The 13,887-nt window shown below is 42.1% G+C and overlaps 1 protein-coding gene across 2 annotated transcripts in view; it reads right to left on the reverse strand.

Moving 5' to 3' along the window:
* mgll (monoglyceride lipase) overlaps window positions 1-13,676 on the reverse strand; it is a 49,279-nt gene extending 35,603 nt beyond the window's left edge. Inside the window, exons 1-2 of one of the 2 annotated variants that reach the window (XM_033629912.2) lie at window positions 13,478-13,676; window positions 9,906-10,041 (exon numbers count right to left, since the gene is read on the reverse strand). In XM_033629912.2, the coding sequence (XP_033485803.1) occupies window positions 9,906-10,033 (128 nt within the window). In that variant the 5' untranslated portion in view covers window positions 10,034-10,041; window positions 13,478-13,676. Of the gene's footprint in view, window positions 1-9,905; window positions 10,240-13,477 lie in introns of those variants that run through there. The other variant, XM_033629911.2, reaches the window with a different exon arrangement.
* Window positions 13,677-13,887: the final 211 nt, after the last annotated feature.

The following is a 13,887-nucleotide window of genomic DNA, read 5'->3' on the forward strand; positions in this document are numbered from 1 at the left end:
GAAAATGAGATGGAGTCTGAGAGAGGGATGAAGTGTGACAGAAAAGTGTGTGTGTGTGTGTGTGTGTGTGTGTGTGTGTGTGTGTGTGTGTGCGCGCGCACCTAAGAAAAAACACAACAGTGAGAGAGACAGAGGAAATTACTGTGTGATGGAGAGAAAGGTAAACCAAAGAGACGAACGATATTGAATATGTTCCACTGCACAGTGAAAGACATCAGACTCATTTCATCAGCTCAACTCTTCTTTTTTCTATTCGGAGTACAGTCTATTTTCAGCAATCATTACAAGCAATCATCTGCTTGTTGTGGAAGGTTATCAGGAAACTTAATGTCAGAGTAAGAGCATGTGCAAAGTCGGACTTGATAGCTCCTCCATAGGTTTAAACTGCTACCCTACTGCAAAGAAACAAGAGGAGTCCTGTTTTACTTCAGTTTACACATCATCAGAAGCACACTGCACACTGTCTTCTGTGGATAGACAAATTACACCCAAACTATCTGCGTGCAGAGATAGGAAAAGAATTATACTTTAAACTAGAATTACCATCCCGGAATGTATGCCTCCATGCACCTGTCAAGTTTCTCTTACAGTTTACATCCATGTTGGTGAAAACATGGATGCCTCACACACATCTTGCCCCTGGCAGCACAAAAGAGCTTTACAATCCCCACAATTTCAAGTTAAGTACTATTAATTCAGTATCTGACCAAATGTCTCCTCTTCTGTTCCTGAGATATGACACTGAGTAATGGCTAGAGAAGTGTTTTTGCAGAACATTATGATGTAACAGTGAAGTTGACCTTTGAGCTTTTGGATTTAAAATGCCATCACTTCATCATTACATCTTATTAGACATTTGTGTAAGGTCATCTTTGTGAGGTCACAGTGACATTGACCTTTGACTTTCAACCGCCGAATTCAAATGAGTTTATTATCTAGTCCGAGGGAACGTTTGTGTCAAATTAGAAGGAATTCCCTGAGGTATTCTGGAGATATCGTGTTCATGAGAATGAGAGGAATGCAAGGTCACACTGACTTTGACCTTTGACCACCAAAATGTAATCAGTTCATCGTTGAGTCCAAGTAAATGTTTCGGCAAAATTTGAAGTAATTCCCTCCAGGTGTTCAAGAGATGGCCCGTTTACTAGAATGAGACGGATGCAAGGTCACAGTGATCCTGACCTTTGACCACCAAAATCTAATAAGAACTTTGTTGAGTCAAAGTGGACGTTTGTGTCAGCTTTGAAGAAAATCCCTCAAGGCGTTCTTGAGCATTCATGAGAATGGGATGGATGGATGGATGGATGGATGGATGGATGGATGGACGGACAACCCGAAAATATAATGTCTCCAGGTACAGCTATCGCCAGTATGGGCATAAACATGTTCTTTTTTGTTTGTTTGTTTTTTTCCCTGAACAGACTTGTACGGAAGCCTTAAGAGGCAAGTGAGAAAAAAAATTCTGGTGATCCATTGGCTAAGTCTGATCTAAACTGTCTTCTCTGGTGTGTTTATGACCTAAGAACATGTGGGAACTTTACTCAGTTACTTTATTTCCACTTTTTATGAAAAACCAGGTAAGAAAAAAGTTTTGGCAGGTGATTTTTCTTTTTTTTAGGGGGTTACTAGGAGTGCACGTCAGCCTCCGGTGGCCAAAATGAGAATTACAACAACAAAGACAACAATTCACCAGGCAAAACATTTTTCTACCTGTTTCACAAATGAAAAGAAAAAAAATGAAAAGAAACTTGGAAAGATTGTCCTTGCAAAATATTTGTTTCACGTGTTCTTAAGTCACAAACACAGGAGAGAAAACAATCCACATCAGACTTGGAAACTGCATCACCAGATTTTTTTTCTTTCACCTTTCAGGATTTCTGTCGCCTTGTCTTATAAATTCACATTTTTATTATGCACCAACACAGCCCGCATAACAAAAAAATATCTCTGATGCAATTTTTCACTTCTTGTTACTGCAGGAATCCTCCATCTACACATTTTTTCTTTGCAGCTTTGCAGTTTGCGTAACCCGTTCACTCTCTTCTTATGTAATTGCATTATTCTTTGATGTGTCATATCACTACTTGCTGTTGCAACATTCCACTTTCCCCATAATCAAACTGCATTTTATACATACCATTTAAAACATCAGTATAGCAGCAGAAACCAATCTAATTTGTAGAAATCATAACAATTATGTAGAATTCTTTGAAAATTAGCTGCACTCCCATTTACACAAACTATGTCTCAGCTTCTGTTAATGTTAAGGTTGTTGCTTGTGATGTTACTGACTGAGTAATTCCTGTTAGTGTCCCAATTAAATCATTAAGTCACTGTGAAAATGATCAACAGTGAAAAAAAAACTTGAAATTGACTTCTCCTCTGTTTCCTTTTCAAATTAATTTGCAGTAAATGATCACAGCTGGCACTTGGTATCACCAACTCAGTGAATTTTATGGGAGTACTAGTGCCCCTAATATTTTATACACTGTGTTACTCAGCCAAAATTTCCCCCCAAGCACAAACATGAAGGAAACCATTATAGGGCTTTTATCTTTGTAAAGTATCCCCCACTGACAAGCGTAACAGTAGCAGCGAGCAGCAGGGAAATGAAATGTTCTGACACCACAAACGCAGACAGGGAAGGAAACTCATCCAAACACCATCAGCAAAAACTCTAATAACAGCGTGACCTATTTACACAAACTATGTGTGTGTTTGTGTTTATGAGTCAGTCGTACACAAAGTTTGTTTGTTGTTTGTTATGTGAAGATGCAGGTGTCCAGTGGGTGTAAGGCTGGTATGGTGGTCTCCACTTTGGTTCAAAGCCCCTGTTGGACATCTGTTGTGTGATCTGTCAAACACTGTGGATGCCCCTCCCCTCCACCTTTCACCTACTTCCTCGTTCTAGTGAAAGGGCTTTTCAGGGGCTCATGACCTTTGACCCCATCTCATTCTAATCCCAATGAGAAACATCTCAAGTAAGGATTTGCATATTTGGAGGTTTTATTGCTTTATCTTTCAAAATGTTAAATTGTCTCATTGTCATGTAATTCATACAGCTGACGTAGAACATCTAAAAACATGAGAGAAGCTGTATAACATAAAGTTGAACTGTCAATGAAAATAATCAGCTGATACCCAAAAAACCCACACCCAAAAAAGTCAAATTTCCTCCAAATAATTTCCCAATTTAAGCAACAATCTCAACAAAACAACTTTAGACAAGTGGTGAAAGGACAAAATGTTAACAACAGCAAAAATCAATATCAGGAAGGTTATGCTGATGTGTTGTACACTCAATGTATGTCAGTAGTTTAAGCTAAGTTCACATACTGTCTGCTGTTGATGTCATTACTGTCCTTGAAATACATTTACAACCTTTCACAACCAGTTGATATTCATCCTGAAAACATTATTTGGGAGTGCTACCATAGAACAGAACATTTGATGTGTATTTTTGATCCATCACCTGCATTCACCTGCTGGTATGTTTTCTCATTCAACCATCTACGAGCTACTGTATCTGTAATATGTTGGTCCACCAGTAACAGAGTCATTGATTCCCGAAATAATCAGACAGTTTTACTATTAAACCACAAAGATGTGTCCTGAAACAAAGCAGGATGACTGGCCGATGGTCAGATTTCTGTTAAAATCCTTAACGTAACAACAAGCTCCTATTGTAATCTGTCCACAACTAAAGTCACCAGACCTTTCCAAGGTGTCTCCACTACCCTGCACACGTTGCATGGGGTTTTCCAATCCACTTAGTGTGACATTTAATATCAAACAGTCTGCTTCATTTACGCTTTTTTGCTTAAACAAACACCCCTTAGTGATACAGGTAAACTGCTGCGTCAGTTGGTTGAGTCAATAAATGTAGGCCTGGTGTTCTCAAACTGCCGCCTATCACCATAGTAACAGCACAACATCACAACTGTAATGGTGTTGACTAGGGATGCACCATATGGATTTTTTTCATTTCATTTCCTGCTTCTCGTGGCTGATACTGACAGAATAACCAATAAGTTCACATTTCTGTTTTGTAAAAAGAAGTGTATAACCGGTAGTTCATGTACACCTGAGGGTATGAAAGGCTGATTTAATATTAATATAGCTGACGTAACCAGATCAAACTGACATCACTGTTGCTAACATGACAAAAACAAAGAACAGTTCTGACTCTTCCATACCTGCCAACATTAGGCTGTGAAAAAGAAGGAGATTTCCTGGGGTACTGACAAATGACCTCCCCTTAACGCCTGCCTCCATATAACTCTACTCTATGAATATAATGAATTCAAGGATGTAAAAGTAAAATGATTTTTAATTGGTCTTAAATTATATCTAATGGTAAAATAAAATTAAAAAACATACAAATAAATGAAAAAAGTGTGTAAAAAGTTTAAACTTAAGTAAAAATTAGGCTATAGTGTTTCCCCTTTGCTACTGGGTGTAGGCTACATGTGCAGTAGCCTACACGGAGTAACAGCCGACTCATATGAACGGGTCCAAGGCAGGTTAAATGCGCATCTGCAGGTCTGCCTTACATCTCCTGTAGGACATGTCTGTATCGTCACACATCCAGCACCCTCTCACCATCCCACAATAGACTAGCCTACAACTACCAAGTAGAGTAGCGATGTGCTATAGATTCATGTCACACAAACAAGCGTCTCTGTCTTACAAACACATGCAGCGAGAGGGAGAGAGGTTGTCAGTGTCAGAGCAGAAGGGTTCATTACAGTTGAGAGAATATCCTTTTGATCATCTACAAGTAACGTCACAACACAAGGGTTTACAGGTATGAGGAGACAGGTGTATTTTCATAGCCACTATTTCCTCATGCTTGAAAACCACACCCTGTACAAATGCTCATCCATTTCTTTGTGTGTCCTTAAACCCAGTCAAACGTGTACTGAACTGTAAATAATTTGTGGATCTAAGTAAGCCATTCACACAAGATGCAACGAAGGTATTTTTTTGAAAGTGGACCCCCCAAAAAGCTGATTAACCATTCACTATAGTGAAGAATAGACAGGATCTCCAACCACAGTAAATGTGCTGTTTGATTTAATAACAAAATGTGTTGACTTCATTTGGGTGGCTGGTCAGAGCAGAGGGCTCCAGACTGGGATGCCAGTTAACGATACAAATTAAGGGCTAACTGTAGCATCACACGGCTAGTGTTATCTAATGCTTATGAATGGGTTCAACAAGCCGTTTTGGTCTGAGATTGTTGGAACCATTTAAAGGCTCGGTGTTGGATGTGAGCTCTGGGGATGGATGGTACTTTAGCGCTGCGTCTACCCCGTTTAATGGCAGCAAGACATTTGCCGATCTTGGTAGAGGAGGACTCTTTGTTGTGTGAAAGACATCCGCACCGGCAATGACATACCTGGCTCTCTACTCAGCTTGCTGCGCTTGTTATTCGTCGTCTACCCTGTGTTTATTGGAGGCTCACCAACATTAAAGGTGTTACCTATTGTGTCCAGGTGTGCAGATGCTGCCCTTGTTAAGTCAGTGAAAGCAGTCTGGCTCCATATTATCGTTGCTATTTATCGCATTTAATTTCATTATCAGAATAATACAGAATAATAAAATCACCCGATATATACCCGATGGTGACATTCGCTAGTTCCAGCATCTCAGCTGTAAGGATGTGTTGCATACTTTGTCTTATGTGATAGGAAACTGAGACTCTGAGTTTTCGACAAACAAGCAATGCAAAGACGTCACTTTGGACTTTAGGAAATTGTTGCTTTTTGCTTTTGTCAAAAACAACTGATTAGAAGTGAAAATAATCATCTGACGAATTGATGAAAACACAAATAACTGATTTGTTTTTGAGTCCTCACAGACCAGATGACTACATTATCACACTTTACCACAATCATGCATAAATTCAATTCAGAGTCATGCCTCACTATAAAGAGACTTTGAGTCTTTTGGCTGCTGTTTGAATAAAGTGTCAGACAGCATAGCTCTTTTCGGGAGATTCCTTTGATCGTCGAAGCTTATCACTGCACCAGCTGCTACTGTGGCTGATATCAAACTATTCTTATCACAAACATGCGAAAGATAAATGCTCTTGCTGTTTTCAGAAATAATCTATAAACCTAAAATCTATCCAGCCTTCCATAAAGTGCAGCATGTTGAGATGTAGCTATGATGAAACTTGTATTTCCTAAGCATCCACGGTGTAAGCTAAGGACGTCTAATTCCCATCTCCCATTCATGCCAGTGGCTATATAACCACTTATTAACTTAAATACGTACAAATGCTCTAAGCTTCTGGCTGAGCTGCATCTACAGAAATTTCATGAATTCGGTTCTGACACGCTGTGTCACGTTGTGTTAAATTACTAATCTGACTGCTGCAGCGAGTGGGTTGCTGTGAGTCTGGAGGCTGCATCCATCCAGACCACAGAGAGCTCCTTCACTGTGAAGCATCAGAGTGCAGGGGCAGCTCGTGTTAAAACAGGAGGTGTGCATCAGAGTATTTCTTTCATGGTTAAGTGTAGGCTGCACGACAGACAACAGGCTGGAGTGTTTTGTGACACTTGCTCAGCAGTTTTACTCTGACTATGACATCCTGTGCGTAACTGTGATTTTGCATTAAGAGATTTAGGTGGCAGCGTGTTTGGGAGATGCTGACGATTATGTTCAGATAAACACAGACAACAGCATATTAAGACAAGTAAATCAGTTCGTGGGTGTACTAAGGGTGGGCTACTTAATGGCTTCTGTTTTGTCAGCTTGTAAAATGTGCAGTCAAACTACCACACATAGCTTTTAGGAGCTGCTTGCTCAGCTAAAATAATTTAATTAGCCTGGGCTTCAGCGCAGAATTAAAGTGTCCTGTGAAAGTCTAAAGACAGCTGCCAGAGCTTTTTCCCACTGGTATGGAACTGCAGAATGCTCATTCTTTGTGGTGGCAAAATCGTCAATACACACAAATCATAGACAAAATATCTGCTATTATTGCAGGTATACAAATCACCACACACAACCTTTCACGGAGTCTTACATGTCTCTTTGTACCATGACTGCATGCATTTTTAGCATGGTCACTGGCTGGCCTCCAGTGAGAAAGCTCTTATATAAGCCACCCAAAGCCTCAGCTCTAAAACTGCTACAACACGCAGGGCTCTGCAGCTATTTTAAGCCTGCAGTGATTCTGATTTTGACTTCCAAAAAGAAATGATGTGCAGGAGGAAAAATAAAGCTGTTATGGTGAGCCAATCAAATTTGTTATTTGGCTTATTGGTGCTTTTGGCAGGAATCGTTTTCAGAGTTGGTTATTCATGTCCAAGCCTATCTGTTGACAAGCTTGAGTAGGTAGAAGACTTCTGTTCCTGTGGAAGTGTGGGCATGGCTCTGGGAAAGGGCTTCTGTGTGACCACAGTGAGGCCTCAGTCCACAGAGGCATTGTGGGCAACGATAAGGTCAAATGTTTTTCCCACTGCCTGAGCAGAATCGTGCAGATTTACATTTTAACAAGAGCTTCCAGAGTGCATCAGGCAACAATCCAACCACAAATACGTCATCCAAAGGATTAATACTCACATACACAGATATCTGCACACAGGTATACAAGCGGTCACATATACAAATACAGAATAAATCACAGATGACTTCACGATAAACACACATGCATACACACATGCTAATTCTAAACTATGAGCTGCATTTTATGGACCAGTGAAGCAGAAGAGGCACAGACACAGTGTCAGTTAATGAGTCATTGCTCTACTAACATGTGCGAGCCTCGTGTGTGTGTGTGTGTGTGTGTGTGTGTGTGTGTGTGTGTGTGTGTGTGCGTGTCTGTGTCAAAGAGAGACAGAAAGAGAGATCAGTAATGTCTTGACTCCAGATGTTTTGTGGGCCTTTCTGTCAACTCAGTTTCCTCCTGTGCTCCCACACTGCATGCAAATTTGCGGTTTGTAACCGAGCTGAAGTGTGACATCTGTGTCCTGTTTCATGCACCACTGCGGCCGAGAGTGCACAGCAAGGGGGCCTCCCAGAGCAGACTATATATCACTACTGTGTGTTTTCTTAAACCGGACCCATTAATCATCTAGCTGTATTGTTTGAAGTCTTCTTGACGAAGACACAACATTGCCATTTGCACTCTTTCACACACCAGAATGCCCGATGAGTCAGGATCTCAGACCTTTTGCGGATGATGTCATCAGGGCTGAGAGAATATCATTCATATCATCTACAAGTAACGTCACAACACAAGGGTTTACAGGTATGAGGAGACAGGTGTTGTATTTTCATAGCCACCATTTCATCATACTTGAAAACCACACCCTGTACAAACGCTCATCCATTTCTTTGTGTGTCCGTAAACCCAGTCAAACGTGTACTGAACCGTCAATAATTTGTTATTCTAAGTAAGCCATCCACACATACTGCAACAAAGTTATTTCTTTTAACTGAACCCCCCAAAAAGCTGATTAATTATTCACTATAGTGAAGAATCGACATACTCTCCAACCACAGTAAATGTGCTGTTTGATTTATTAACAAAAATGTGTTGACTTCATTTGGGTGGCTGAACTAGTGACCGTTGCTAAGTCTCTTTTTTTAAACGGGGTCACGACCCAGTGTGAGTCACTGGTGCATCTGGTAGTCGCCTCCATGAGGAGATTAACATAATTATAATGTTTTTAACGAGCCTAGGCCAGAATGAGACCAAACAGATACACTACAGAGTGATTTGATTTGACTCGATTTTAAGATAAGGTAAGATAAGATATTATAAATTTAATATTGGTTGGACCAGGACTTAAATATGACTTGCCATGAAGGTAAGAGGAGGGACATGTGCCAATTTTCTACATTTGCATTTATTACTGTTGAGTTACTGAGTTACAGCTCAACAAAGGAGGCGACTTATCAGCCAGTGCTACTCCTTGCAATGTTCATGATAATGGTTATTGTCATGCGTAAAAAATTACAATGAACTGCTTGTACTCAGTAACACTCTCTGTCTACACAAAGGGCACACATCCCCTGACAAGAATAAAAAAAATAAACATTACCCACAGTATACGGAAAATCGACAAGTAACAATGTGCAGTGTGAATGCGTCAACTGCTCAGAAACCTAACTACCTGAGGAAACAAGTGCTGTGCGACTTGATGCTCCAGTAACGTTTTTTAATGGGTGGAGTGAGAACAGAGCATGAGCAGGATGGCAGGTGTCCTAAATGGTGTTTTAGGCTTTCCTTTTGCAATCACAGGTGTATATGTCACGAAGTTATGGTAGTCCTGTGCTAATATATTTTCCTGATGTCATTACAGTCTTCTGCAAGTGTCTGCAGTCCTGAGCAGCCAAACCACACAGTATTGCAGCCCGTTATGTAACCCATATGAGGATGAAAATAACAAGTAAATGTTTAAAACAATGCACTGTGTGGTGATGATTTTACTGTGGGAGTTTATGGAAGATGGGGAGTGCTGATTGGAGAGCTGTGTGACACACACATCTGCACTAACCAGGCAGGGTTACAGATTATAACCTTCTACAAAACTGTGCACTTTTATCACAGCTGGGTCCTGGACTGCACACACACACACACACACACACACACACACACACACACACACACACACACACACACTAGATTAACATGCAGGACCTCATTAGAAAGTTGAAGTCCTCATGTGACTCCAGGACTGAGAGCAGCCATGTGAATACAATTACTTTTACTTTAAACAGCACTTCAAATGAAAACAACTCTTGTGGTATACACTCCATCTCTCTCTCTCTCTCACACACACACACACACACACACACACACACACAGACCCTACTTCTCATACAGAGGGACCAAACAGTACAACAAATACACTCTTTCCGCTCATTTCCCCGCTCCGCTCCTCACTGACCTTGGCGGACCGGCGGGCTCCCAGTAGCGGCAGAACAGGTGCAGTCCGTCGGCGTTGACGATGTGCTGCAGGTCGCTGTAGGGGACTCCCTGCGGGCTCCGCCGCGGAGAAGCTCCCGGCTCGGGCATGGAGAGGTCTGCAAGAGACACACGGACAAACCATAACACATCGCTGCCGTAGAGGTAGCTGAAGCCGGCGACGAGGAGGCAGGTGGCGGCGGTCAGTGCGTTCATTGTTGGAGCCTGGGCTTTATTTATTTTTAGCGCGTGCTTCAGGCACGCAGCGGAGATGACACGGTTTGTTGGTCAGGCTATGCCGGATATAATCCTGAGCTGCACACACACATAACACACTAACACACACAAACAGTGAGGCAATGTTGTCAGAGCGTCCGCAACGACAGGCGTTACGTCACAAGACCATATGCTGTGCTTTGCACAAGGTCTCCCAACCTCTCTTATTTAACTGTCATTACCATGATGATAATAGTGACACCTATTAGTGCATTGTTGCCAAATGTTGTATGCCATGAGGTTTCTAATGAGAAAAGAACAATGCTTTGCACCTCACTATACTTCAACATAATATGATAGGCTACTACAACTGCATAACGGACTGTGAAAAACAAATCATAAAAACTAAATAGAATAGAATGACCAATGATAAGATGATTTTCAACAATTCAATAAATACTATATGGAAACAATAAAAGGGATTCTAAAAAAAAAAAAAAAAACTACTAAGGGACTGTTCTTTACTTATAAGGGGGGAGGGGTGGTGCAAAAAAGGTGGGGGCATGTCACTTAAGTTTTTAAGCACTAGGGAGGGACTTTTGTTTTTTTTTACTGTTAAATGGTTGTATTTTGCATTTATTGTACTGCAGATTTTGCCATCAAGGCATTCATTTATTCATTTTCCATAATCATTTATCCTGTTGGGGATCGCGGCAGGGCAGGAGCCTATTCCAGCTGTTACTGTGCAAGAGGCGGGGTACATTTTGGACAGGTAACTAGTCTATCACAGGGCTGAAACATAGAGACAGACAACCATTCACGCCTATAGCCAATTTAGAGTCACCAATTAACCTAGCTTGCGTGTCTTTGGACTGTGGGAGGAAGCCGGAGTACCTGGAGAAAACCCATGCTGACATGGGAGAACATGCAGACTCCGCACAGAAGCGTTCCCCCACCCTGAGATTTGCACTTCCCGCCCTGGGTTCGAACCAGGAACCCTCTTGCTGTGAGGCGACAATGCTAACCACTGCATCACCATGCCGACTCCTTCAAGGCTTGCTTTCTTTAAACATTACACCGAATTGACACCATTTATCATAGCCAGAAACTGTAAAAACAGAAATGTTCCTTGTAGTTATCATTGAAATTATCGTTACCATTTTCAAATTTGCAACGATCCATGGACACATCATGGCTACAAAAGCATCCGTCAGAAAAAAAAAAACAAACTAGCTAAATCTGCGCTTAAAAAAGTGACCACCTATCCATCCATCCATCCATCCATTTTCAACCACTTATCCAAAGCAGGGGCAGCAGGCTGAGCAAAGCACCTCAGACATCCCTCTCCCCAGCAATGCTTTCCAGCTCCTCCTGGGGGACCACAAGGCATCCCCAGGCCAGACGAGATATATAATCCCTCCAGTGTGTTCTGGCTCTGCCCTGGGGCCTCCTACCAGTTGGACGTGCCCGGAAGACCTCCAACTGGAGGCGCCCAGGAGGCATCCTAGTCAGATGCTTGAACCACCTCAACTGACCCCTTTCAACACAAGGGAGCAGCAGCTCTACTGCGAGCTCCCTCTGGATGTCCGAGCTCCTCACCCTATCTCTAAGGCTGAGCCCAGCCATCCTCCTGAGGAAACTAATTTCGTTCGCTTGTATCCACGACCTCATTCTTTCGGTCTTTTCCCAAAGCTCATGACCATAGGTGAGGGTTGGGACGTAGAAGGACCAGTAAATCAAATACTTTGTCTTCCGACTCAACTCTACCTTCACCACAAAGGTCCGGCACAGCACCTGCAACACTGCAGATGCCATGCCGAACCATTGATCCATCTCACGCTCCATTCTACCCTCACTTATGAACAAGACCCATTAAGATAGTGACATTTCATAAATATCATGGCCAAAATTAAACTGTTTGCACAAACTAACCAGCATGCGCGACAAGAGTGGAAAAACCAAGGCTTTTTTCAACTTCAGGATTTGTCTTCAACTTTTAACTTTCAAACATCGAAGGGTACATTTTAAAAATCTAATTACTAGCTAATTTATGGTGGAGGGAGGGTCATGCATTTTCCGTTAGTCATGGGAGGCTCAAGGTAAAAATCTGTTGCCTCAGGAGGATAAAAAAAAAAAAAAGATGAAGTCACATCCCAGCCACTCCCCCTCCTCTGACAAGTAAAGAACAGTCCCTAGGAGAGGAGGATTTCATTTGAATGTTTGAATGTGTGTTATTTGTTTCATTTTCACGAGCTCTTTCTCTTTCAATGTTTTTTAAAATATCATTTTTCCTGCACATGCAAGCTGATCTACTATAGTAGGCTACTCTATCAAGTAATTGGATGTGTAAACAAAATTATTCCTCTGCCTCTGCCAGACATGGTAAAGCTGCACACATCTTGATGCACCTTTATGCCCTCCCCTTCCCTCTCCCTTCTCCCCTCTCTGGCACTGCACATGAGGTTTCCCTACCTGGCATCAGGTCCTGCTGGATACACAGTATAGCTGCATCATGTTAATGGCATGTGCAGCATTACAATGAGGATAACAGTGTGTGTGTGTGTGTGTGTGTGTGTGTGTGCCGCACGGAGATATAAATAGCCTTGGTGTGAAGCTATTTCCTGAGGTGATCGGGTGTCGTCTTTCAGGTTCAGTCACCTGACAACCTGCCCTTCATAACTGAACAGGTTATAGAAACTGACAATTAGTAAGTAAACCCAGGAGTAAATAAACTATGTGGCCGCCCGTTGGTCATGTGTCTTGCTTGAAAATGCAAATACACTTTTTTTTTTATCCTCAATATCTGACAACATTTCTGCTTTGAGTGCATCATAATTGGAAACTGCTCTCATGACGTGTGCGCAAAACCTCCCTTTTGTTTTCATCCCTGCTGCAACCATCCGTTTGCACCTTCATGCACATGGGGAAGACTCCTCATAACTGGGCAGCCTTCATGCTTCCAGAAAGCCTTTGCCATGTCAGGTGTCTCTCATAAAGCTGACATTGTAGCCTTGTCAAGAATCTATTAATGTGGTTGGACTGCTGATACTGATCGATGCCAGTGCGCTTCTAGTAGTGGAAGACGCGCTTCAGCATCAATATTATGGTCTGCGGATCTGATATGAAAAAGATGAATGGAGGAAGAGGAGATGCAGCAGCCTGTGTGCGAACAGCCTATCACTGCAAAACTACAAGTTGCAAAGCGAAAGCTAGAAAACAGCCTGATGCTGGAGATGAATCCACTCGAGTCCATAATAAGGTCAAAACTGGTCCCGCGGACGCACCGTTTAAGTCCCTGTGCGTAAAATACAACATAGATATTATAAAGATGGGACCAACCTGTGCAGGAGCGTCTGCTGTGAAGTTTCAGCTTCTCCTCGGACTCTCTAATCTCCCCCTCTGTCTCTTGGCATGTATGTCTCTCTGCCTCCGATGCTCTGCTCTCGCCACCCGCCAAGAGAAGAATGCAGTCAGCGACGTTTGGGTTGAAACTAAATAAGTATTCACACACACTCCCTCTCTCTCTCTCTCTCTCTCTCTCTCTCTCTCTCACACACACACACACACACACACACACACTCTCACACACACAGTTTCCCCAGAGGCGGAGATGCAGCTCTCCTCTCTTCCCTTCTGTAAAGCCTCATTTACTGTAAAGAAAGACATTTTGTTGCCTACATAGCAGACCCATTGACATCCATTTATTAATAGGATCATATCTGAATCTCTCTCCTTATTAACTGTAAAGC

This window comes from Epinephelus lanceolatus, chromosome 8 (genome assembly GCF_041903045.1).
Source record: "Epinephelus lanceolatus isolate andai-2023 chromosome 8, ASM4190304v1, whole genome shotgun sequence".
Lineage (NCBI taxonomy): Eukaryota > Metazoa > Chordata > Actinopteri > Perciformes > Serranidae > Epinephelus > Epinephelus lanceolatus.